The sequence below is a fragment of the Lacerta agilis genome, chromosome 7, assembly GCF_009819535.1.
Source record: "Lacerta agilis isolate rLacAgi1 chromosome 7, rLacAgi1.pri, whole genome shotgun sequence".
In the NCBI taxonomy this organism is placed as follows: domain Eukaryota; kingdom Metazoa; phylum Chordata; class Lepidosauria; order Squamata; family Lacertidae; genus Lacerta; species Lacerta agilis.
This window is the reverse complement of record NC_046318.1, coordinates 2,991,955-3,017,529: the sequence shown is the minus strand read 5'-3', so window position 1 is coordinate 3,017,529 and position 25,575 is coordinate 2,991,955. Positions and strand designations below refer to the sequence as shown.

Genomic DNA, 25,575 nt, shown 5'->3' with positions numbered 1-25,575 from the left:
CAGGTCATTCAGTGTAGGCTGTACCCTACACACATCCATATCATACTATTCTTCAACAGTTAGTGTTTCACAGCTGAATAACTGAACAGACTCCATTGAATAGCATTGGGTTTGAGATGCCACCAGCTGGTAAGGAGGTGATATTAGGAATCTGAAAGTCACGACGATGAATGTACATGTGTGAACCATTCTGTTATGCTATGGTTATTTATATGAATCTGAATATTGCTTCCTTTTTGGTCATGTTTTGTTGATATTTAAGCAAATTGAAATGAATTAAGGGATGGCAGCCAGTAATTTGATCACCTGGACAGCTCACTCACAAATTACTTCCAGCCTTGAAAATTCATTGGCCTGTGCTTATTGTACTTTGTAAGAAGGATTACATGAAAACTGTACTAACATGTTTTGCTTTTATATTTTAAGCTTTATGCATCTCTTGACTTGGGGACAAAATGGACACTCCTGCAGGATCATGTGTCAAAAGACCATATATTTTGGTAAGAAACATAATGTTGCTCTCCAGAAATTAAGAGTTAAGGCAGATCTTTTGTTGGTTTGTTAGTGTGGTTTGATGAAAACTATCCTTGGATGAAGGAATACACTACTTCAGGGCTGGGGAATCCTTGGCCCTCCGTATATTATTGGACTCCAGCTCCCATTAGCCCCAGCCAGCATGGCCAGTGTTCAAGGATTCAGGGAACTGGCAGTCGAGCAACTTCTGGAAAGCTAATACAATTCAGTGATCTGTGGTTTCTGTAGAGATGGTAGAACAAATAGATAGAACTAGTCCTGCTTCTTCAATGGCCCACTCATCAATGGTGTCACCCTCATCCACTGATTTGGTAGCAGCGTGTGAGCTCTGGTTTAGACAGAGAACTCACATATTCCAAAGGCTTTCCAATTCATTGCAACAAAGCAGAAAACTTTGCACCTGTAGATCTGAGCCCCATGTCAAAGGTAACTGAGAAACTTCCTCAGCTCCACTAAACACTAGATAATAGAGTGTGTCGGTGTGTGTGTGGTTTCTTAGTTGATTCCACAATCTGATCCAGTTATTTCAGTAATATTACTTGAATCACTACTTTTAAGTTTTATGTGACAAAACCCAATCAAACTACCATTCTTGTAAGGAGGATTCATATAGCAAATTAATTGATGAAAAATGAATGTGGGATGTATAGAACACACGAAAACATATATCAGGACACAGGTCACTTGGGAAAAATAATATTGTGTGCAAAGTTGGAGGTGACCACTGCTGGCTTTGTAAAAAAAATAAGTGAGACTTCTATCACATGTGCCCTAAGGCAAAAAGCTTTTGGTATATGGCAGAAGTGGGGACGCTCAGGCCCAAGAACCCTCTTGACTTCTCTATTTGGCCCTTGAAACTCTCCCCATGCCCCCTCATGGGCCCTTCTTTCCATCCTGAGTGGTTTTGCCTTGCTGGAAAGAACTCTGATTATGCTTCTTGCTTGCCAGGATGTAGGGTGGAGAGCTGTGTATTAGTGTGTGTAGAAACTAACTGGTTTCCACTTCTGCCTCAACTGATGACGACTGATCTTTCCAGTCCTCTGGAAAAAGGGAGGAAGGTAATGAGGCCATAAAGCCCCCTGAACCTCCTCAATAGAAACTGGGGAGACTAAGATACCTGCAGATGGAAATATGGTAATATGGCACATCTCATTCCTAACACAAAGGGTTGGTGGTAAAAGCTTTATTGCCAAAGGAATGTAACTAATGTCCTTGAAAGGTTGTAACAAAGACTGAACATTAAAAGGAAATGAAAGAAAGAAGATTCCACCTAAACATTAGGAAGAACTTCCTGACAGTAAGAGCTGTTGGACAGTGGAATTTGCTGCCAAGGAGTGTGGTGGAGTCTCCTTCTTTGGAGGTCTGGGAAGGCTCCCTTGCAGAGGGAAGTGTCCACCACCCCACAGAGCCCATTGCTCAGTCCTTCCTGGCTCGCTTTTATGAGCCAGGATGGGCAAGGATCAAGGAGAAAAGTGGTCGGTTTCACTCATCCAAGCAGCCTGTCCACACCCTCGGAGGTAACAGATTGGAATTGATCTGACTGTTCTACATGTTTTTTAGATATTTTAAAATATTTGTTGTTGTAGTAGATTGTATTCTTAAAGAAATGGGAGTGCCGGATCACCTCATTTGTCTCCTGAGAAATCTCTATGTGGGACAAGAAGCTACAGTTAGAACTGGATATGGAACAACTGATTGGTTCAAAATTGGGAAAGGAGTACGACAAGGATGTATATTGTCTCCCTGCTTATTTAACTTATATGCAGAATTCATCATGCGAAAGGCTGGACTGGATGAATCCCGAGCCGGAATTAAGATTGCCGGAAAAAATATCAACAACCTCAGATATGCTGATGATACTACCTTGATGGCAGAAAGTGAGGAAGAATTAAAGAACCTTTTAATGAGGGTGAAAGAAGAGAGCGCAAAATATGGTCTGAAGCTCAACATCAAAAAAACTAAGATCATGGCCACTGGTCCCATCACCTCCTGGCAAATAGAAGGGGAAGAAATGGAGGCAGTGAGAGATTTCACTTTCTTGGGTTCCATGATCACTGCAGATGGTGACAGCAGTCACGAAATTAGAAGACGCCTGCTTCTTGGGAGAAAAGCAATGACAAACCTAGACAGCATCTTAAAAAGCAAAGACATCACCTTGCCGACAAAGGTCCGTATAGTTAAAGCTATGGTTTTTCCAGTAGTAATGTACGGAAGTGAGAGCTGGACCATCAAGAAGGCTGATCGCCGAAGAATTGATGCTTTTGAATTATGGTGCTGGAGGAGACTCTTGAGAGTCCCATGGACTGCAAGAAGATCAAACCTATCCATTCTGAAGGAAATCAGCCCTGAGTGCTCACTGGAAGGACAGATCCTGAAGTTGAGGCTCCAGTACTTTGGCCACCTCATGAGAAGCGAAGACTCCCTTGAAAAGACCCTGATGTTGGGAAAGATTGAGGGCACAAGGAGAAGGGGACGACAGAGGATGAGATGGTTGGACAGTGTTCTCGAAGCTACTAACATGAGTTTGGCCAAACTGCAAGAGGCAGTGAAGGATAGGCGTGCCTGGCGTGCTCTGGTCCATGGGGTCACGAAGAGTCGGACACGACTGAACGACTGAACAACAACAACAAATTGTATTATTTTACCACTTTGGTGTTTGCTGCCCTGGAAGGGTAGGGGTAGCATTGTAATAAAATGATAAAACCAACCGTGATACTCAAAATGTATCAGGAAGCACTGATTGGTTGGAAGCCTGTGGCTACCTACATTAAGTGGCAATAAAAAATTATAGGAATAGAGTTTGATTTCATGATTCTGTGAAAATATTAATGATATATATCTGAAAGAAAATTAGGCTGGAAGTCTTCAAATGATTAACTTTTTTGAAATGTAGTGTTTTAAATAACTCCACCTTTGTATTGACTTTGTATGTTCTTTGACGTACAGCTTTCAGTCTTCAATGTTATTCGAAACATTATACTGTATAGCTTTCTGTTCTGCTTATACCTCATTTGCCTTTGTTCTTCTGTGTTCTTTATAGAGATAAATAATTAAAAGAAAAGTAAAGAAAATGTACAGTGTGGAATGCTGGACTGAAATGTCATAAGGAAGCCTATTTAGTAAAAAAAAAAAAAAACCCAGAGCCCATAAATTAAACATACTCTGTTGTGAAGATCAAGTTTTCTTTCTCTCCAAGTAACTAAAAGTGCCAGAAGACATTAGCCTTTCATGCTAATTAGAGCAGACTGCTTATTCAGTACACTTTTTTTTTATAAAAAATAATCCCCAATAGAACAGTATGTAGCAGCAACAACAACAACATCTTTTGAGCTAGTTGTTTTATTGTACTTATGAATAATGCTGTTTTGACTGGATGACCGAGCAGCGGTTTACTTGTGAATCAACACCGCAAATAATAAATCTTGACTCCATTTATGTGTTTGGGTAAGCTCAATGTTAGCTGATTTCCTGGCTTGGTGCAGAAGGATAAATGGGAGAAAATTCTCTAGGGCCATCTGTGATGTTAGTGAGGGTTTTAGGTTGTTAGTCAAAGGATGACATTTCTGAAGTCTCTTGGATCAGATACATAAGAGTGAATGCCCCGTGGGAGGGGGGTAATTAGAAAAATATAATAATTACACAGATATGACAGATTCTGTCTGGTTAGAAAGCTTCATTTGTGCAGCATGAGTTTAGAAGAGTTTACCAGAACTAAATCTGCACAAGGACTGAATTTGCTCACTCTGCTAGGAATCAAGTCTTGACTAGAGGCAGGAAAAAGTTGGCCAGAATCTCTTAAGGGTTGTTTTGGGTATAATACATCCTTGGTGGCTAAATGTGGGTTTTGGAGGCAACCCAATTATCCAACAAAGCCTGCTGCATGAAATGGGAACAAATGGTCCCACCACAAAAGTGGCATTTTAGATTTTTCTTGACACATTCTCTGTGTTAGGAGTTAGTACTGAATAATAGAGTTGCAAATTTAACACCCTTAATTTCCTCAAGGCTTTAGGGAGGATTGTATGTACATCTATTAATTTGATGTGCTATTGAGTGAGTGAGTGAGTTAGTTAGTTAGTTTGCTTGTTTGTTTGTTTATTAAAATTAGTTAACTTCCTATTAGAAATACCCACAATGGTATGCAAGAGTAAAAAAAAAAATAGGTATACAAAGAAATAAGAAATGTGACAGCCTTCGAACACCCAGACAGGAATAACAAAAGCAGAGCATCATAACTAAAAGCAGACTCGCCATGTTCAAATAAGAACTCAAAAAAATTGTAGAATAGAAACAGTGTAACCTGACATTCAAAACTGAATAATGATATTGGTTTGTTTCCAGTGCTGCCATTCTGCGCATGCATCAGACTTCTGCTCACACACCAGTGCTTCCCCCTACTCTTCTTTCCCCCATACACCCTCAAAATCTGCTCTAGATGGTGGGTGGTGGTGGAGGCAAGCAGAGGAGAGAAAGGGCAAGTCCTGTTGTAGGACAGAAATGCTGCTCCTGAAGCACTGGATGCAACCTGCTGCCTGGCAGCCTTCTCTAGGGAAATTTCCTCGCTGCAGATCTACCCTGACAAAGAGAGCAGAAGCTTTCCAGACAATTCTCCATAAGGTGGGCTGAGCCAAGAGCATTAAGAGCCAGTGTGGTGTAGTGGTTAAGAGCGGTAGACTCGTAATCTGGGGAACTGGGTTCGTGTCTCCTCTCTTCCACATGCAGCTGCTGGGTGACCGTGGGCTAGTCACACTTCTCTGAAGTCTCTCAGCCCCACTCACCTCACAGAGTGTTTGTTGTGGGGGAGGAAGGGAAAGGAGAATGTGAGCCGCTTTGAGACTCCTTCGGGTAGCAATAAAGCGGGATATCAAATCCAAACTCCTCTTCTTCTTCTTTAGACATTGTATTCAGCACATTGATTTGAATTTTGTAATTTTGTAACGGTTACACTTGCTGAAGATAATCAGAAATGACTATTAGAAATAATTGTGTGTTGCTTTCAAATTTATTTCCTGCTTTTGTTACTTTGAAGATAAATACAATTACTTTTTAGAAAAGGAAGGATTATGTAGAAAGGAAAGAATTAAGTGTCATGAAGAGAAGGCCACACAGAGGCTGCATCAACAAGCTTTATTTCAGAGCCTATTTCTTTGCCGCTGTGGTTCAGCTTCCACTAACACCTACCTTGTTTGTCTTGCTATCTGCTCTGATGGAAGCAAACAATTAATTAATTATGTCATAGTGAAGGGGTGGGGCTTTACTGCCCTGAACTGCCTGTGTATTATATGGGAATGCCTTGCTTGTGTGCACTATGGGAATGTATGTGTTGCTTGCATGTAACCTACAGTGGAGTTTTAGGGATACTCTGGACTCCTATTTCTGCGTTTCTGACCTTTTACATTTTTTGAGGTATTATTGTTGTTGTTTAGTCATTTAGTCGTGTCCGACTCTTCGTGACCCCATGGACCAGAGCACACCAGGCACGCCTGTCTTTGAGATATTATACTGGCACTTAAAAATCAGGAGGCAGAAAAAATGATGTCTTGCTTGATGTTGTGAGCAGTTGCATATACATCTTTCTGTTTACCTGCTGCCCTGAGCTCCTTGGGGAGGAAGGGCAGGGCATAAATATTAGTAAGTAAGTAGGTAGGTACCCAAGGTTTGTGGCTGTCCTGCGATAAGTTTTGGTTTCATTATGCTTCCAGGACAGTTGATGGAGTTGATGAAGACCCTAATTTGGTTCACATGGAAGTCCAAGATCCCAGAGGAGGTAGGCATTGGGGAGGTGATCCCCATTTCCTGCTTTGTTTTATTTAGAAACACACTTTTCATATATCATGAATTTGTTTTACTTATATGTATTCAGCAGGACTATTTTATCTCTGTTGCCTTGCTACTACAATGGCTGGATGACCTGTCATTGTCAATGTGAACCTGCGTTGATGGTTGTGGCTTTTCAGATGAGATAAGTCAAATCCTTGGCTGCAGACATACTAGCTCACATGGCAAATATATATAGTGTGAGGCACAGAGTTCACAGTGCAGGCCTTCTTTGTACACAATTACGGGTGAGGATGCGCAAACGAGAATTAGGCTGATGGAGGTTTCCACCAAGCAGTCCAGCCCAGCAAAGCTGAGCTCCATTAAGTATACCAACGTTGCCAGGCACCCAAGAGATGTGCAAGAATGTTTCTACATTACTGTAATGTAGAACTATAGGATGAATTTGAAGTTCTTTTTGAGTTAAAGTCAAGCCACCATACTCTGCTTCGTTGAAAAGACTATAAAGATGCTGATCTGGTCTTGCTTTTAATAATGAACATGTAATCCTAGTTTTGAGTGAATGCTGAGCTAAGGTCAAGTTTATGTGCTGAAATAATATGTGGATAGTGTCCTTTTTGGGCTATTTGGAGACCTGAGAAAGAGTTGCTTCCTTCTACCAGTGCTTAGAACAACCTGTTCAAGCAGAAGATGCTTCAGGAGCTGACTGTCCCCTCACCCATTGCTCCAAGAAAGGAAGAGTGTACTTCCACTGCTGCTACTCAGTACCAACCACCTCCAGAAGATGTAGGCCATACTACACATAATGCTAATGCAGGCTCAATACTACAACTGGGGAGGTAATTTTAACCTTTCTGGAGCTGCTGTGATCAGCAAAAATCCCCTGGCCACCAGGCTGCTATTTGGATTGTGAGGGAAGTCTTCATTGGTGGGAGATTCCCACCCTATGCAAATGGCAGCCATGGGTGTGTGTGGTTTCTCTAGTCTGCACAGCAGGTAAAGGGTTTAAGTCTACTGACCTTTTCAGTCCTGAGGACACACCACAGCTTCTACTTCCATTTGTAAAAAAAGATCCACCCAGCTTAAAGTTGTGTGTTTCAGTGTCATGGGTAGTTTGCCTCACAACTGGCAAACTGCTTTAAAAGGAGAAAGGCAGCTGTCACAGAAGACAGGTACAGGGCAGCAAAGCAGTTCTAATGGGCTCCCATCCACCCCCCAGAATCCCTGACTCTCACCCACATTTATGTATCACTAGCTACTGGGTGATAGATATGTTGGGCAAACCTTTTGTGGCATGTGCAATGTGCATATTCGCAATAGGTCAACTTAAATTGCTTCAGGAAAAGAATATCAGTAGTTTAAAATAGCGCATCTGTTATGGTACCTAAATGTTTCCCACCCTCTCTAGGCTTTCGCTACATGGCCTGTCAAATTCAGAACTGTTCTGATAAAACACCGAGAGCCCTCTTCATTGATAGCATTGACAAAAACTCATTGACGGTGCAGGATGACTACATATTCCTTCAGGTAATGCCACTCATGGAAGGTAAGTTACAAAAGTTTTAATGCAACCCTTAGCATATCTGCTCCCACAGCGTGGGGCTTACTGGCTAGAAAGTTTTGGTTTGTAGCCTATGTGACATAAGGACCATCAGAACCAAAATGGAAATTTATTACAAGGAACATCTTTTAAATGGCCACATAGCCCATTATGTTTTTTAGAAGATCCATGACTGGCAAAAGCGCTAATCCATCAACATGCAGCTTCTTTGGCCCCTTTTATAAGGTCTTCAGTCAAGGGGTCATTTGCAGTCGATGAGAGGTCCCTGCATTGCCTGTTGCACCGCCCTCCAAAATAAGGCCTTTTCAGGTTAGGGACAAGGTAACAAAGGGTGGAAGACATGGGGGGACGGGGACGAGAGTAGCAATTTGAGTCAGGCCAAGCTAGGATGGGGTTTGAACCAAGTTGACCTGGTGTCAGGGTTGGTCCAGATGCAGGTCAGCACTCAAGATGCAGAGACAAGCAGAAGTGTTAGCTCTTTATTCAAGAAAACAGCATACCAGGCAGCGATGCCCACAAACAAGATTGGCCCCTATGAAACAGTTGCCAGGACTGAAGGTCTTTGCCTTCTACTTCTCACTAAGTCTCCCCACCAGCTGATGTCTCCCAAGCAGCCTTAACCTATATTGGGGAGGAGCCACCTGTGCTCGTTGTTATGCTACACGCAAAGCTCTCCTTGACCTTGGAGATAAGGGGGGACGGGAGCTCCACTTCATCCTCTGACTTGTCCTCAGTGCCTCACCACCACTCTCTGGGCTCTGAGCCTTCCTCCTCAGAGCCCTAGTGGGCCTCCCTAGTGGACTCCCCCTGCTGGTGCCTCCCTCCACTCCTCTTCATCTAGCTAGTCCCTGATATTTGAGGCCTCCTTCAAGTGGAGCAATTCACATTTCAAGTCCCCACTTTTGAAAAGTCACTGCCTCTCTACTCAGCAGGTCAAATTTCATATGGAAAGGAGAATTTGTCTTCAGAGAGTCTCTTTTGAGGCCACCAAGTGAATTCATGGTGGAAGCAAGATCTGAACTGAGAGCTTCTTGATTTGTACCTCTACACTATACCAGCATTATGTTGAGATACTGTATAGTGACATTGAAATTTCTAGTTTTAATAATCAGTAATGAACTTTGTTTCTTTAATAGTTAGAAACTGATGATACCCATTATAAAATGGTACCAACCTTTTCTCTTTCACAGACATCATCAGTAAATCAAACAAACTATTATGTGTCTCACCTTCGGAATGAATTTGTACAGATGAAATTGCCAAAGTATGCATTACCTAAGGTAATTATCCACAAAATTCCTGTCCCTTTTCTTAGCCCAAAATAGATTTGTTCTGTGCTTTGATAGATTTTCCCTCTAATTCTTCTGTGCAAATGTTTAAATACAGGTAGCTAGCTCCCTGGTGGCTTGCGTTCGGCACATGCGCAACCATTGACATATGCTTTGTTTTCGTCTCTGGAAGGGGTTGAACGGGGCAGGGCAAGCTTGTACACACACCCTTCTAAAAATTGTCCATTTTAGAGCCAGTTACCTGTCAAATCTCTGGCAATCCTCATTAACATTTGCTTTCACTGAGCTCCCTTTTCAAGCTATGCCCTCCACCATCCTGGATGTCCTGGAAGACACTTTGTATATGTGGGCAACCACAGGTGGAAGACATCTCACACTATTTATTATACTGCCCATTATACACTGGACCCCGGAGACAATTTCTCACCCTACTGCCCGTACAGGAAAGATGTCTCTTCCCGGCAGAGAAGATCTTATGACTTCTTAGCAATGTAAATGTTTCAGGGACTCACAAAGTAGCCCTTTTTGCTCTGGCGGACCCTGGACAAAATAGCATTGAACTGTAAGGGAAACGCAGAGATCTAAATAGACATTATTATTTGTGGTGCAGCATCCCTTTATGTGTATTTATTTTTTATTCAGATTTGTCATGGCCAATGGCTAGTACAAGTTATTTACTTACACACCCTGTCGAAGCACTCAGTGTGTCAGAAGGCAACCACCACGCAAACAGGGAGTTGCTTGTAGTTTACTTGCCCCAAACTGGTAGTTGTTCCACTTCACCCACAGCCCAACACTGAAACATCCTTATATGAAGTTGTGGGAAATGTATCCCCACATTCTCCCTGTGTGTAATAGTCCCCTCAGAGCTTGAGGTCTAGATATCTGGGGGATCACCTACTTCAGTATCGACATGTTGTCCATGCTTTGGGATCGCCTTTGGAAGCCCTTCTCCATGGGCCCCCACTTCCTGAGGTGAAGTGGATATAATCTGCAAAGAGGGCCTCCTCAGGTTGCTGCCAGACTGCCTGTTTATCAAAGTTTCACCCTGCAGGGACATTTGACTATATATTGAGCATCCTTTATTATTTGTATGTGGATGTGTGTTAGACAATGTTGTGTCAAGCGAATGTTATCCCCGTGCACTTTCCAATCACTTTCCTTATCACAAAAATGTCCTCAACCTAAATTTGCTGGTATGTGATTGCATCCCATCACCAAAAAGCAGCAGCCTCTCTTTGGACGGGTCTCTCCATGAAGGCTTGTCCAGTGCCCACTCTTATGTCCCTTTGGAGGAAGGCAAAAAACATTTTATTTTCTCAGGCTGCTACTCTCTACTGTTTTTACAATTATGCTGTTTTATTAAATTGTCTTGCTTTAACCTTTGCTTATTATTTGCCCTGGAAATACTACTACAACAAAAGGATGAGATTTGTAAATTAAATAATTCAGGTGTAACCATTGGGAATTAGTGTCAATTTGAGCTTTACCCACACATTCTCAATCCTTTCTCAGTGTACCTGTACCATCTGTCTTCCTTGTGTTAAGGTCTAGTTCATCCTGTATTCAGTTCCTAAGCAAATGCCTCAGAAGTGGGCATGCATCCTGGAAGGCTTGCACTGAGCTAGCACTGTGGAAGCACTGTTGGTTTGTGAAAAGCTGCATTTCTGCATGGGGAGTTCTATATCCATTTGGTCATATCTGTGATGCTACAGCAATGAAGGGTTTGCACACTCACATCAAAGCCCTGACTAAGATGGGAACCCTGGTTTGCATCTGCACAGCATGGATAAAGCTAGCAAAGGGACATGAAAGGAAATTTACACTAGAAAGTAGAGGGGAGATTGGTAGAGAGTGAGTGACGTTGATACCTGAAAGGTGACAGAGAGGATGCACTGAAATCAGGAACCTATCATGATCAACAGTGACAATGGGCTTAGCTAAGTCTGCCTTTCTCAGTCCTCAGAATTAGGTATCATCAACCATGGCTACAAATTCAGTCTCAGTCCCATACACAAGTTTAAAACTCGGACTGGAAATCTGATGTGTGTGGGACAACCGTCTATTCTACCACTTCAACCCAAAAGGAATAGATGGAGGACAGGCAGTTGTTGTTCAGAGCATAATTTTTTGGTGCTCGTTTCCTGGTGAGAGGGGTTTGCCACAGTTTAGTGAACCAGCCTTTCAGAGTATTCACTGGCTATGTTAACTGGTACAAGATCAAACTTCTCATTCATCAGCTTGGATGGCCAGGGGCCCAAGCTACTTCTGACCCCCTGCAGCTTCACAAGCACTTCTGCATCACTGATTGATACCATACGATGTTTCTTACAAGTCATGCCCCGCATTCGGTATCCCACATATATAACCACACAAGCGAACCCAGCTCCCCCTTTGCAGAGGCTATCATTTCCGTTCTCCTCAGTCCATGTATCTTCCTCAGAGATGTTGTATCTTGTAATCATATGGAAACAACAGAGTCTTATCTATTTGGTATAGCAGATAATGTGCTAGCAGATAATGCTACATATTCTTTACCCTTCAGCTTTTCTGTTCCAAATAATACATGTGAGAATGGTCTGTGGGGTGAGAATTATAATAGTTTTTTTCTGGCATCTGGCAAGCGTGAGTTGGTTGTAAATGCTGTCCTGTCTGGTATACATTTTATTTTGTATTGATCTTTTCCCCTTCAGGATTTACAAATTATCAGCACTGACGAGAGCCACGTGTTTGTAGCTATCCAGGAATGGTATCAGACAGATACTTACAACCTTTACCAGTCTGACCCACAGGGCGTCTCCTATTCCATTGTGCTGGAGAATGTCAGGAGCACCAAGCAGCCTGAGGAGAATGTGCTGATAGATATTCTGGAGGTAAAATGCTCTTCATTTATTAGGCCCTCATTTTGCTGGCTCTTCTTGCTCCTTGCTCAGTGCGCAGGCTTTATTCGCACTGGCCTCACTCATGGAGTGCCAGACCTGTTAGCGTCTTTCCGCATGATCTTTTCTAGACATCTGAAATCTTTTATGTCTGTAACCCAAAGAATCTTAATTACTAGAAAAATTGTGCATTTGTACTACCCCCTTTCAAAATAAGGGACATGACAAATGCCCTCAAATAGATAAGGAGCCTCCAGGAGGTCAGAATTTGGTATATGTGCAACTAGTGTACTCTTGATTACTAGAACTGCATATTTCTGAGCTGCATCCCAAAGTATTTAAGGTTTTTGCAAGTTATCTAAAATTTAGTTTCCAATATATCTTGAGCATTGTTTAGCCATAGACAGAAGACAGATCTCTAGACCTATCCTTTGTCCCTAGGCTTAGAAGAATTTTCAATCTTACGCATGTGAAATACTTAATTCTGCATCTGGTGCAGTTACCACATGCCCAGATTGGTCCATGGATTGGAGGGCATGACCATGGATTTCACGTTATTTAATCTAAAGAACTTTCAGTGATATAAAAATAAATGGTTATGTAGATAAGGAACTGGCATACTCACTTTTTTGTTACTCAGTAGCAAAATACTGCCATTTAATATATGTTGGAGAAGGCTATGAATACTGCTTATTAACCTTCCTACATTTTGTGTTTGTAATGTAGATTAGGGGAGTCAAAGGAGTGTTTTTGGCTAATCAAAAAATAGATGGAAAAGTCACCACTCTTATAACATTCAACAAAGGCCGTAACTGGGACTATCTTACACCTCCAGCTGTCGATATGAATGGTAAACCAGTTGACTGCAAACCGGTAAGCATCACCCCCCCCCCCCCAATTTGTAATGACAAAAATAGTTATAATATATTATAGGTGTTGAGGTTTTTTTCCACCCTAAAATGTTTGTTCAGATTTTCAGGAATTAATCTAAACATTCAGCATAACAATCCAATTTTCCTAGTACCTTTTCAAGCTCCAGATGAAGAATTTCACAGTTTAATGTTCCTCCATGAGACAATTCCCTGCACATAAAATGCTAGCCATCAGTGAGAAGGCCAGCCTTGAACTCTTCTCCTGGACGTGCAACTTTTCTAGGTGCAGTTACATTTCTCAGCCCCCAGGAGGGCCCCCAGGGCTGCCATCCAAAAGGGATCCAGTATAGGAGGCGCCACCTTGTGGTTCTGCTGCATGTTCAGATTGATTCTCCTGCTCTGGAATTTACCTGGATTTGGAACAAGCTTTGATTGATCAAATATACAAATCTGATTAGCATGAGTGAGAAAGTAATATTCAATATCTTTCAAGCAAAACAGTATTTGTTCTTGCATAGTATGACCAGGAAATTTGAATATGAAATTTGGACGTGTCTTTCTTGTATAATCTCAGCGTCCCTTGAGACTATGCAATTTTTCTTCTTCTACTGCTGTTATTTTTACAAAATAAAAAACTGGATCCATGCTGTAACCTAAAGCAGCAAAAGTTTAAGCACAACAACCCTATTTATTTTGTTTAAATGGCCAGTCACATACAGATTTTCAGGTCCAATGAGAGCTGTGTTAAAATATTATATTAACTTAGATTTCTGAAAAGTTACAGTCTCAAATACAGGAAATCAAGATTTATGTGTTCTGCATCAGTAATAATAATAATAATAATAATAATAATATTTATACCCCCACCCATCTGGCTGGGTTTCCCAGCCCCTCTGGTCAGCTCACCATTAGTATTTGCCATTAGGCCAGGCTAATTACTACAATTCACCGGTATAGTTGTGTGTGCTTACATTTGGGCCATATGGGATTGAATTGTTTCTATTTCACTAATTTTCATTTAAAACAAAACAAAACTCCAAAGAGCATGATTTGGCATTTGGGACAAAAGGTGGAACTTGATCACTAAACAGGAAGAAGTGGGGGCTGTAGTGACATGGGCCTCTCTTGCATAAGAAATGTATTGTAATGGTTTTAGAATCATAGAACCGTAGAGTTGGAAGGGACCCAAGGGTCATCTAGTCCAACCCCCTGCAATACAGGAATATCAGCTAAAGTATCCATGACAGATAGCTATCCAACCTCTTGACAGTTGTCCATCCAACCTTCCTCCATCCTTTCACCTTCCTTTCAATTCAGAGTAACAGCTTCATAATGCATGTAAATATAATTAATTTGCCACCATTCTTTCTCAGCCTTGCCCCTCCACCTGGGACATGGGAATAATAATACTCATATGGTGGTGTTGGTAATTGTAAAGGACAACAGCTTTGAAGCTGCTACACATTTCCCCTTTTGTATCTTAGCCCTATTCGGGCATTATGGTGATCTGGAAATTCCACATGTGAATATTGTTCATGAGGACAAGAACACTAGCTGTTGAAGAGTGACTGTCTGAAGCAGGGAGCCTCCTGTACTTGCCTAGGCTCCCTACGCAGTTTGAAATCCTGGAAAATCAGGTTTTCTCCATTACTTGGAGAGCCTACATGAGTACTGTAGCATGGGGAGCATCTGTGAGCATATAACTCTCCCCATTTCAGACCATTCATTCATTCATTCATTTACATTTATATCCCACTTTTTTCTCAAAGGAGCTCAAGGTAGCATACACGGCTCTCCCCCTCCTTGTTTAATCCCCACAATAATAACTCTGTGAGGTAGGTTAGGCTGACTGGCCAGAGGTCACCCATTGCACTTCATGGTCAAGTGGGGATTTGAACCCTGGTCTCTCCCAGGTCATCGTCTGACACTCTAACCACAATGCCACACCGGCTCTCCAATTCATGGAGGTTGATGAGGATGGGGATGAAGGGCAGAGCTAGTGTACTTGATCCCACAGGTCCTCTCCTCACTTATATCACAGAATGCTTTATTTCCCACACTTTTTTCCCTATATGAGGATTGATTACTGTGTTTTTCTAAACTGTTATGCATTAAGGGATTGTGTGTGTTTTGTGCTGAAGGGATGTCATGGAATACTCAAAAGTATTTTATCTACGGAGTCAACTGTGGAATGTTTCCATCAGTCTGAGTTGATGCAAAACACCAGTTTGTTTGAAAAACAGGTTCACACAGACCTTAGAGCAGGGTTGGAGGACCTGAACTGCAGCTGCTACCATGCCTGATCTTATGGGGCTGTTAGGGCAGTCTCCCCATCTCTTTTTCCTTTTGGATTTTTTCTACTTGGGATTACCCTTAATCTGCTACTCTTGGTGCAATTTAGCTACATAAATATAAGCACAGGAATTATTAGAATATAGATAGAGCACTGTGGTCTTTCTGAGGGCAGGGGGAAAGAACCCAACATCAAACACTCTTTCCGAATCCCCAGTTGGGGCACACCACCCAACCCGGGCTTCCAAATTAAGATGCCGAAAGGTGCTGTGGCTCATCTCCAGAGCGCATTTAGAGGCAGTATTTTGGAATCATGCCAGAGTACTCACAATGAATTTAAAACTGGGCCTGAGGGTTGCATGTGGGGCCATGACCCCCCTGACACCCCCAGTACCTAATTTGCACGTTCTGAAACAATCCATTGAAATGCAGTCATCCTTTGAAATTCATGCTTTTGCAATTGATATTTTGCAATGTTATTCTCCAGCCATGTGGTGTGTACAAAAATGCACTTACTGGGGTAAAGTGTGCATATAAATGCATATATTAGTGAAAATAGTGTATGCACTGTGTTGGGAGAAATTGCATACAGATATGTGTCTGTTAGGAGAGATTCTCTGATGAATTTTAATGGGAGCATTTTTTAAAAAAGAATTGTGAAAATCACAGACTTCTGCAGAAATGTGGAGAACTGAACTTAATGTTGGGAAAATGTGAAACTGAGAAAAAATGAGTTTGCTGGATCATATCTGGGCTCATCCACACTTCCTTTTGTCCTATCACTTTCCCCCTGGGAAAACCAATCTTTAGCTCTCAGCTGGAACAAACAGCAAGTTTTAGAAATGAAGAGCGGATTTCCCTTGGGAAAGGAGCAGGACAAGGGGAAAGCTGCTTGCACCCACACTTTCTAGACACAGGACAATCAGAAGTGTAGATGACCCCTCCTGTAAATACATTTGTGAAGTCCCAGATCTAAGTTTGAAGTGATTCCAGTGAATGACTGAGAGGGTGATTCTTTGGACAGTGATTCTTTGTTGAAAAAAATGCAGGAAGTACTTTTTTATACCAGATCTTCTAATCATCAACTGTGGATCTTTCTTTTGGAAATGTAATGTTTCTATTATAGATTTTGATTATTACTGTTTTTTATTTCTATTGATGCACCCTTAGGGTGAAGAGCAGGATAGAAATACCAATACTGTAAAAAAATAAATTGTGAATAAGAATAAGCGTAGTTTACAATTGATGACCACACATTATCATCTTTGCAAAAATTTGGTTGGTTAACCCTTGCTTGCTTGCTTTATTTATTTATTTGAAACAGAAGGGTGTAACAGGGATATTTCTTTTGATTTTGCAATGAATCTTCTTTATTTACTTGTAATAATCACAATCACTTCCAAGCCTGGAGGAAGAAATTAGATACAGTAGAAAACCACAGGGTTGTCAGATATATATATGGGAGATACATGCTTATTCCAGTGCAGAAAGAAGTATAAATGGAATTACCATGAACTAGGGGAATTCTCTTAAAAATATATTTCTCAAAGCGATGGCTACTATGTAAAACATCCATGTGACAACACATTTAGTTGATTGTGTCTTGATGTTTTTTCCTGCTGCGATTTCAATCTGATTAAGCAAAGGATGGGTGACCTTTTCAAAGACCACCAAAATCTAACAGTGCTAATGCTCTTAGAGATACAATAGGGTAATATCTCAATACAGTGTCTGCTCCACTGTGCTGTTGGCATTAATGCACATTACATCAGCACAGGAAGCAGTAGTCGAAGCAGAAATAGTAGCTGTATTAATAGTGTGTCTTCATGAAATAATTACCCTTGTCTCTCCAGAGAGAGCTGTCATTACATACCATTTACCCATAGTGTGTGGCTGTTTCAAAAATTAGAGGCATTCCTGCCATTCTGCTAAAAACAAAGACTTTCCTTTGTTATCTTTATAGCCCGATTGCCACCTTCACCTCCATCTCCGCTGGCCAGACAATCCATATGTGTCAGGAATGGTTCATACCAAGGAAACGGCACCAGGACTCATAATGGGGGCAGGTAAAAAAAAGAGAGTGCACTTTGTTTTTGGTGTTCGTTGATCAAAAAGTTACATAATATTATACAGTATGACATTTAACCAATTCTCCATTGCATATTATCTATCCATATAAAGCAGATAACTTACTTCCTATGTGCCTGATTATTTTCATTGTGCTTGAAGGATTAAGCAGCACAGAAATGACCAAGGATGGGGCTCTCTCCTCTGTTTTGCTTTTACCTTCCTATGCTGACCTTGCTGTACCTGTTGATGCCATCACCACAGATGCCACACCGTAGGTGGAGAGGAAAATGCAGGGTATCTAATTCTTTTTATTCCTGACAAGGGAAAGAAGAGGCAGTGGCAGCAACAAGCACTTGGTAATAATAACAGGAGGAAGGTGGGAGCCACTGGGTGCTGTGTGGAGTATTGTGTTCCCCTCTTTCTCCAGGCAAGTTGAGCACCAAGCGCACTGCACCCAGGAGGAGAGAGAGAGGCCAGAGGAAAGCCACGTGACGCTGTGCAGTTCACAGACTCACAGCCCTTCCACTCTTGCCCTGAGTGCAGAACATCCAGTGGGAGCAAGAGAAACAATCCCATGAGCAGAAGAGGAGATGGGACAGTGGGGTGAAAGCGGGGGTGGGAGGCAGAATCTGGGGGTGAAGGACTGAATCTGTCTGTTCCTCCTTTACCTCTTCACTACTGTAGTTCACGTATGAATTAACTGAAGTTTGAAGACAGACCGAGATATTGTGGAACATAATTAACCAAGTGCATGCAAATGCTTTTTGCTCTGATCCATGATAAATTTCTGCTGCCTTAGCTTGATGTAAAGTGATTCATCTCTATCTGAACAAGCTTTCTGTACACCCATGTTCAGCCCACGTCTTCAGCGCCTGCATGTGCTGGGCGACGGGAGCACCTTCTCCGACCTTCCGATCACAGGAACGCAGGAACAGCAACACAGCATTCCTGAGGAATAGGTCCTGGTGCTGTGGACTCACATCTGCTCATGTGAGCACCCAAATTCAGCAGAGTAAACAGAAGCAAAGCTGTGGAGGTTTTGTAGCATACCTAATTTATTTCTACCAGTTAAATTATTAAAGGAACATAACAAACATGTACGAGAGAAGTAGCTCTCATGCAGCCATCCTGTCTCTAGACAGATCAGTCCTGCAGTACTAGAGACAGAAGTCTCGAAGAGTGGCTTCTGCCTCCTCCTTTCTCACAGACTGAAAGTAAAACATCATGATCAGGTGATCCTTGCAATGGGAGGGATGAAAATACTGACACAAACAACCTGGCTCTGTCCCTTAGTGCTCCACCCCTGGAGTAACTGATTGCAGACACCTTCCCACTATAGTGTTGTTTACAGGGGCTGAACCAAAAGCACCATTGATACAACATCAGAATCATCAGAGCCGCTGGGGAAAATATTTGCCTATTCATTGCACTACCTTTTTCTTGCCTTCTCTCTCAGTTGACTTCATTTCCCTTCAGTGATAGCACATTGCCAAATATTATTGGCTATATACTGTAGTGTAGTGATGTCAACCTGTTCACTGTATGGTCCTGCTTAGCTTGGATCACCCATGTGACGAAATCAGGAAAGAGACTGCAGCAGTGCAGCAACCACCTGGAGAAAAACAGGGAACACCGGCAACGCTAAACAGGATTCAAAATTATATTCTCACAATGGAAGTGTTTTTCACGTAATTTTTCCAATCCTCCCTCTCAGTCCAAAATTTTAAATGAATAAATATTGAATGCAAATCTGTTCATTATTAATTACTTTGAAAGTGACTGAAGTTGCACTAGCACTGTATGAATTAAAAGGAAAAGGAAAAAAGAAACAAGTTAGCCTACAATTCAAAAACAAGACACAAAAGGCAAAGCCCTTTTGAGGTCACAGGGACCCCTGGACTTAACTACACGTCCTCTTCTCCTGCTGCTTTCCCCTAGGGAAAACCACTCTTTAGTGTTCAGTTGGAGCAAACAGCACTTCGGGTTTTCCCTGGATTGCCATTTATTCAGATCTTTTGCTAAAGAGCAGGTATTCCCTTGGAAAGGAGCAGGGCAAGGGGAAAACCACTGGGACTCTTGCTTTCTAGGCACGGGTCAAGCAGAAGTGTAGATGAGCTCTTTCCCTGCTGATGTTGATAATTTTATTTTTTATTATATATAACCACCCATCTGACTGTGTTCCCTCATCCCCCAGCCTCTCTGAGCACTGCCTTCAGATGTCTTCTAAAAGTCAGGTAGTTGTTTATTTCCTTGACATCTGATAGGAGGGTGTTCCACAGAGCATCACATATAGCATTTTAATGCAGAATGAGTGTAATAGTTTCCTTGACTGTTATCACTTCATACAGCAAGTGAGAGTAATCATCTTTTTGAATGCTCCCAATTAATTACTTTTTCTTTTAAGTAGGTGTATCAGAAGCTAGCATATCAGAAGGCATAGCCCTCTCTTTAATATGCTTGTTTATTTCATATAGAGAGTTTGTTATGTGGGAGGATTCAATGTAGTCTGGAGCAGTATAGTCCAGAATTCTAGCACCAGTTCTCAGTTTCATCTTCTAGCACTCTTCTCAGATTCTTAGAACCAGTTGAGGCCTTACTTCCAACCTCACTTCTGTGTGCAGGAAGATTGGGAACAGACCTTTGGCTCATCCCCTGCCTCACCTGACCTCATGGCACATAGAAGGCAGGTCCTGAAGGGAGAATCTTGCACGCATTTGTACCCTTTACTTTACCCTGTACTTTCTTTACTTTGCTTAGATAGATAGATGTTTATTCGGCATTTGCGCCCATCATACAATACAATCATACAATACAAAACAAGCAGTCAATCAAAAATCAGATAAAATCAAATAAAACGACGACCCAATACAGGCCGCGGATATAATAACAAAACTCACAGGGACCAATATTATCACTTTGATAAAACATATCTAAAAAGAATTAAGGTTAAAATTTAGGCACCCAAAACTAAAACCAATGTCTAATTCTATTTTTGAAAAACATATCTAATTATCAGTAACCGGCTAACATCCCACTTTGCTTCTTGGACTGGCGTTCAGTGTTTTTTATGTTCCTGGTCTTACAAAACTTAGAGGCATGTGTGTGACCAAGGCCAGAACACCGTAAGTGTAGGACCACTGTTGAAGTGTAGGATGAAGATGCAAGCTCAGCGACTGATCAGAAAACATCAACTTTTGTGTTGATGTTTGTAGTAAATTGTGCAGCCCAGCAAGAGACAACTAGTGGCTTCCTGTTAGTCATATGTGTTGTTTTATACCAGTTTGAGGAGCAAACTAGAATTTAAAATCTAGTTCTTACTACTGAAGTGAAATGGGGTGTCTCTCATATCTGGAAAGTTACTTTTGAAGGCGTCGAGAGAGAGGCAGCAGCCTATATATACTGTACACTGCAAAAAGCCTTCTGTTCTCTGGTAGTCAGAAGAGACAGCCAGAGGCTATGCAATTAAAGTTCTGGGTTTGACCAACAGGAAGTCACTTTGGGGGAGACAGTCAACATAGGCATCAAGACAGAAGATGAAACAGTAAAAATGTATTGAATTATATTTCAGAAAGTGGATTTTTACAAGCACCGAAAGAAAGTAAACCCCTGTGGAATGAAGTGCTTCATTTTTGAAGTGTGATACCAACGACACACACTAGTGAGGGGGAAAGAATGGCAGAAAACCAAACTGGCTGCATAGGGGTCTTTGTAATTATATGAAAACTCACTGTTTGTTTGTATAGATTTAATGTCTATAGAAGAAATCTCAAGGAAGTAGACACTGATGTAGCACAAGCTTGCCAGAACAGAATCGGAAAGTAAAGGCAGAGGATGAGTTGTTAGAAACTGGCGGAAGCCAAAGAGATACAGTGGGGCCATTGTTCAGCTTAGAAGAAGAGACTGGGGGCAAGCCTGAATTACTGAGACTGCTCAGCTTCTGACTTCACAAAGAAGGAAAGTTGTGACATGATATTTAGCCGCGTTGATCCAAACAATGATGAGGCCAACCGAAAGCATGCTCAAGGATACATTGTTAATCCCAAATTAATTCAGATGAGCAGGACCTAGTAAGTGTCCAGGCCGGGTGAGCTTTCCCAGTTTCTTTGCTATCAGAGCAGAACTCCTGGGAAACCAGTTTCCTCCTAGAAGACCGGAGAAAAACTAATTTTGTCCTTGGATCTTAATAAGGGTGAGCATTCTTTTCATAATGAATTAACAGTTAAATCAAATGGGATTCATTCAGTTCGGTTTTACTTCGTTCAAAAAGAATACACAGAGTATCAAAAGAATGTGAATGAAAATAGTTCTTGTTACTTATATTTGTATCTATTTGCTCTTAATTGGTACCATTCAGAGTTGGGGGCTTACCTTCAGGAGTGGCAATGGTGGCAGTGAGCTAACTCCAGTGACTTCTCCCTCACCCTTAAAAAATGCTCTGAATTTTACATTGTCTTTGGGCATTCAGGTGAAAAAAAAATGTTGTCTGCTATTTTAAATAACACAGCATCTTTTTTGGGGGGGGATGGGGGGAATGGTAACCTCCAGAAGCACCAAAGTAAAACTCTCTTGCCATCTGAAAAATAAAATTAAGGGAAATAATGAAATGAAAGATAAGGTTGTTTTTTAAAAAAAGAAAGAAAGAAAGAAATGCACATCACTTGCATTAGTTGCAAATAGAAAAAGGATGACTAAGGAAATTTCTATTCCTGGAAAGGTCCCAGAGGAAATAACAAAAAAGCTCATTAAACTAGATTAAATATAGCAATTAATAGTGGTGAGTGTAGTTTTATACAAAGTTGCCATACAGCCCAGTCCTAGGCAGTTTAATCAGAATTGCATCCTGCTATGTTTCATGGTGCTTACTCATAGTTATATGTTCATAGGTCTCCTCCTTCAATAAAATAACAGAATGTGGTATTCAACTAAATTTTACTGAGAGTGGATCCATTGAAATTAATTGCCCTCTGGGTATTAACTGTGTGTGTTATGCAACTTTTATTCATAGTAGACCTAATTTCATCGGGTCTACTCTGAATAAAAGTTGTGTGACACACACAGTTAATACCCAGAAGGAATACAGTTGAAATATTTTCCAGTGTTGGCTTTAAGTGAGCCACACATTTAAAAATATGTGGACTAGACAAGTATTACATAAAGTTAGGTGAAAACATATTCAAGTCTCCATGCTCCTTTGTTTTAACATTTGTTCAACTTCATTGAGCAAACACCAGCCACAATGTTACTTTATTTACACCTGCAGAAGTAATAAAAATCTCTCCTGCATCATTTTGAGGTTCAGATGTTCTCACAATAGGCATTGTCTTGCTTTCATTTCAGTGTTTCTGTTATAGCTTAAGGTAAAGGGTAAAGGGACCCCTGACCATTAGGTCCAGTCGCGGACAACTCTGGGGTTGTGGTGCTCATCTCGCTTTATTGGCTGAGGGAGCCGGCGTTGGTCTGCAGACAGTTTTTCTGGGTCATGTGACCAGCATGACTAAGCCGCTTCTGGTAAAGCCAGAGCAGTGCACGGAAACGCCGTTTACCTTCCCGCCGGAGTGGTACCTATTTATCTACTTGCACTTTTTGACGTGCTTTTGAACTGCTAGGTTGGCAGGAGCTGGGACTGAACAATGGGAGCTCACCCTGTCACAGGGCCTCGAACCACTGACCTTCCGATCGGCAAGTCCAAGCGGCACAGTGGTTTAAACCACAGTGCCTGTCATAGCTTAGCAATAGATAAAAAAATAAAATTTAAAAAATTGGGGTGAGTTTGTAGAGTGCATTCCAGGTTTGGGGGGCTGTGTTTGGGAGGGGCTTAGCATATTTGATAACTAATTCTGGCAGCCCTTCATCTTCCATGCTGAGCCTGAACACTGTGGCCCTATTTGCATTATACAATTATTTTATTTAACAAAATGTTGATTGAAAGGAAACCTCTAAAGTATTTACAAGAAACATTTAAAAAGCGTCAGTAAAAAAACAACAACAACAACAAAGTGATCAAGGGTTGGAGCAACTCCCCCATGAAGAAAGGTTGCAGTGCTTGGGACTTTTTAGTTTAGAGAAATGGCAAGTAAGAGGTGACATGGTATAAGTTTATGAAATTATGCATTGCACAACACTAGAACTCACAGACATCCAGTGGAGCTGAATGTTGGAAGATTTAGGACAGGTGAAAGAAAGTACTTCCTTACGTAGTGCGTAGTCAAAATATGGAACTCGCTCCCACAGAGGCAGTGGCAGCCACCAACTTAGATGACTTTAAAAGAGAATTAGACTGTCGTGGTCCTGTGCTGCCAGCCAAGTCTCAGTGGGGTACTTCCCTGAAGGCAGAGTCTGTATACAAGGTCCAGTCCAGTCCAGTCAGTCCTAAGGTCAGGAGTATCTCAGTTCACACAGTCAGATGGTCTGGGAGTCAAGAAAGCCGAGGGTCCAAGGACATGAGAAGTAAGAAGCAGCAAGGTCTGGTCAGGAACGACGAATGTCCCCGGCCTCCACAGTAGAGACACAGTCCCTGTGTTTCCATTCCTTCAGGCTGCTGCTCAGCAGGTGAAGCAGACACTTGGCCCATGGAGGAGAGGGCTATCAATGGCTACTAGCTATGGTGGCTATCTCCACAGTTGGAGGCAGCAGTGCTTCCGAATAACAGTGGATGGAAACCACTGGAGGAGAGAGGCTTCTTGTTCTCATGTTCTGCTCACTGGTTTTCCACAGGCATCTTGAGTGGCCACTGTGAGAACAGGACGCTGGACTAGATGGGCCGTTGGCCTAATCCAGCAGGCTATTTTTATGTTCTTACGTTCTCATAAAGTACTTCTCTACATCAGCCAGCGTATGGGGTGTAACAGTGAGGAATACGCATATATGTGGAACCAGGCATGCTTAATCAACATAAATGATTAAAATGATTTATTATGTGTTGGAAGCCGCCCAGAGTATCTGGGGCAACCCAGCCAGATGGGCGGGTATAAATATTATTATTGCTATTGCTATTGTTATTAAAATGGCATGTGCAAATTTTTGAGAGTCTCTCATACAAAGAGAGGGAATAGTTAATGCAACTGAGCATTGAGGCTGTGCCAAGAAGGGATTACTCTAACTTGAGAGAGTATAAGGGCAGCTCTCTGCAGCCAAAGTTGAACAAGCCCCTGGCAGAGGAAATAAGATATTCTGCTTCGAGACAGAACTTGGACCACTAGTCATTCCATTTCAGTCATGCAGTTAAATGGTCTGGTAATTGTAAAGTCTTTAACTGTAATTCTTCAGAACTGCCTGACTCATTATTGGATGCGGGGGTTGCTGTTGGGAACCTGGAAGACATAGACCGCCTTTGACAGCTTTTGTGAGGCTAATTCTAATCATAAGATGAAAGCCCCTTGCCTGTGGGGTAGGTGGGTGCTTGGGTTTCGGAACAAATAACCATGAGTAACCCTTGCCTAATTTGCCTTTGTTCCCAGGTAATCTGGGTGCCCAGCTTGTTGAATATAAAGAAGAAATGTATATAACATCTGACTGTGGCAAAACCTGGAGACAAGTAAGGAAAATGAATCTGTTATGTTGTGTTTGTGTGTAGATTGCTATCTCCATTTCCTTACTGGCTCAGGCGTCTCTTCTCATATTATTGCAGTAGCGCTCCCCTAGTCAGACTAAGACTGATATCCCGTCCACTCTTCCTTTGGGGGTTGCTTCCGGTAAAGTTAGACTATAAAGTGACCGGTGCAAACATTTGCCTCATGCAATTCACCCTACCTAAATCTGCTCTGAGAGATTGGGAGAGCCCCACAGAGCTGCGAGCTGGGGGAGGATAGGGGAGATTTTTCCGAATAGAATGCTTGCTCTGATGGATTAAGCACCATAGACACAGAATTCCACCCCACATATTCAAATATTTCTTATGTATTTAAACAAGTCTAGCACAATATACAGTCAGTTCAAGAAAATGTGTAACCATTTCAGTGTTTTAAGGACTGGTCAACACATTTAATTAATAATTAAATCTATAGCATGGGATACTTTAGTAATACATTCCCCAGCCCAGCCCAAAGCATGGTCATTTATTGGGTTTCCCCCTTGCTTTCTAGGTTTTTGAAGAGGAGCATCACATCTTGTATCTGGATCACGGTGGAGTGATTGTGGCCATCAAAGACACCTCTATTCCACTGAAAATACTCAAGTAATTCTACAGTAAACTTCTATTGCCACATTTTCAGGAACAAGCCTATTCCATTGGTTGATATGAGTTTTTCCCTCCAAGAATTTACTAATCTAATATTTGCTCTGCAAAGATGATGGTTTGGTTA

General features: G+C 41.7%; 1 protein-coding gene across 2 annotated transcripts in view; it reads left to right on the top strand.

The window, feature by feature from the left end:
• SORCS2 (sortilin related VPS10 domain containing receptor 2) overlaps positions 1 to 25,575 on the top strand; it is a 117,242-nt gene that overhangs the window by 55,196 nt on the left and 36,471 nt on the right. For both annotated transcript variants that reach the window (XM_033154146.1, XM_033154145.1), the window contains exons 5-13: positions 427 to 500; positions 6,237 to 6,301; positions 7,721 to 7,839; positions 9,064 to 9,153; positions 11,856 to 12,035; positions 12,768 to 12,914; positions 17,169 to 17,271; positions 24,733 to 24,809; positions 25,357 to 25,448. In XM_033154146.1, coding sequence (XP_033010037.1) covers positions 427 to 500; positions 6,237 to 6,301; positions 7,721 to 7,839; positions 9,064 to 9,153; positions 11,856 to 12,035; positions 12,768 to 12,914; positions 17,169 to 17,271; positions 24,733 to 24,809; positions 25,357 to 25,448 — 947 coding nt within the window. The remainder of the gene's footprint in view (positions 1 to 426; positions 501 to 6,236; positions 6,302 to 7,720; positions 7,840 to 9,063; positions 9,154 to 11,855; positions 12,036 to 12,767; positions 12,915 to 17,168; positions 17,272 to 24,732; positions 24,810 to 25,356; positions 25,449 to 25,575) is intronic.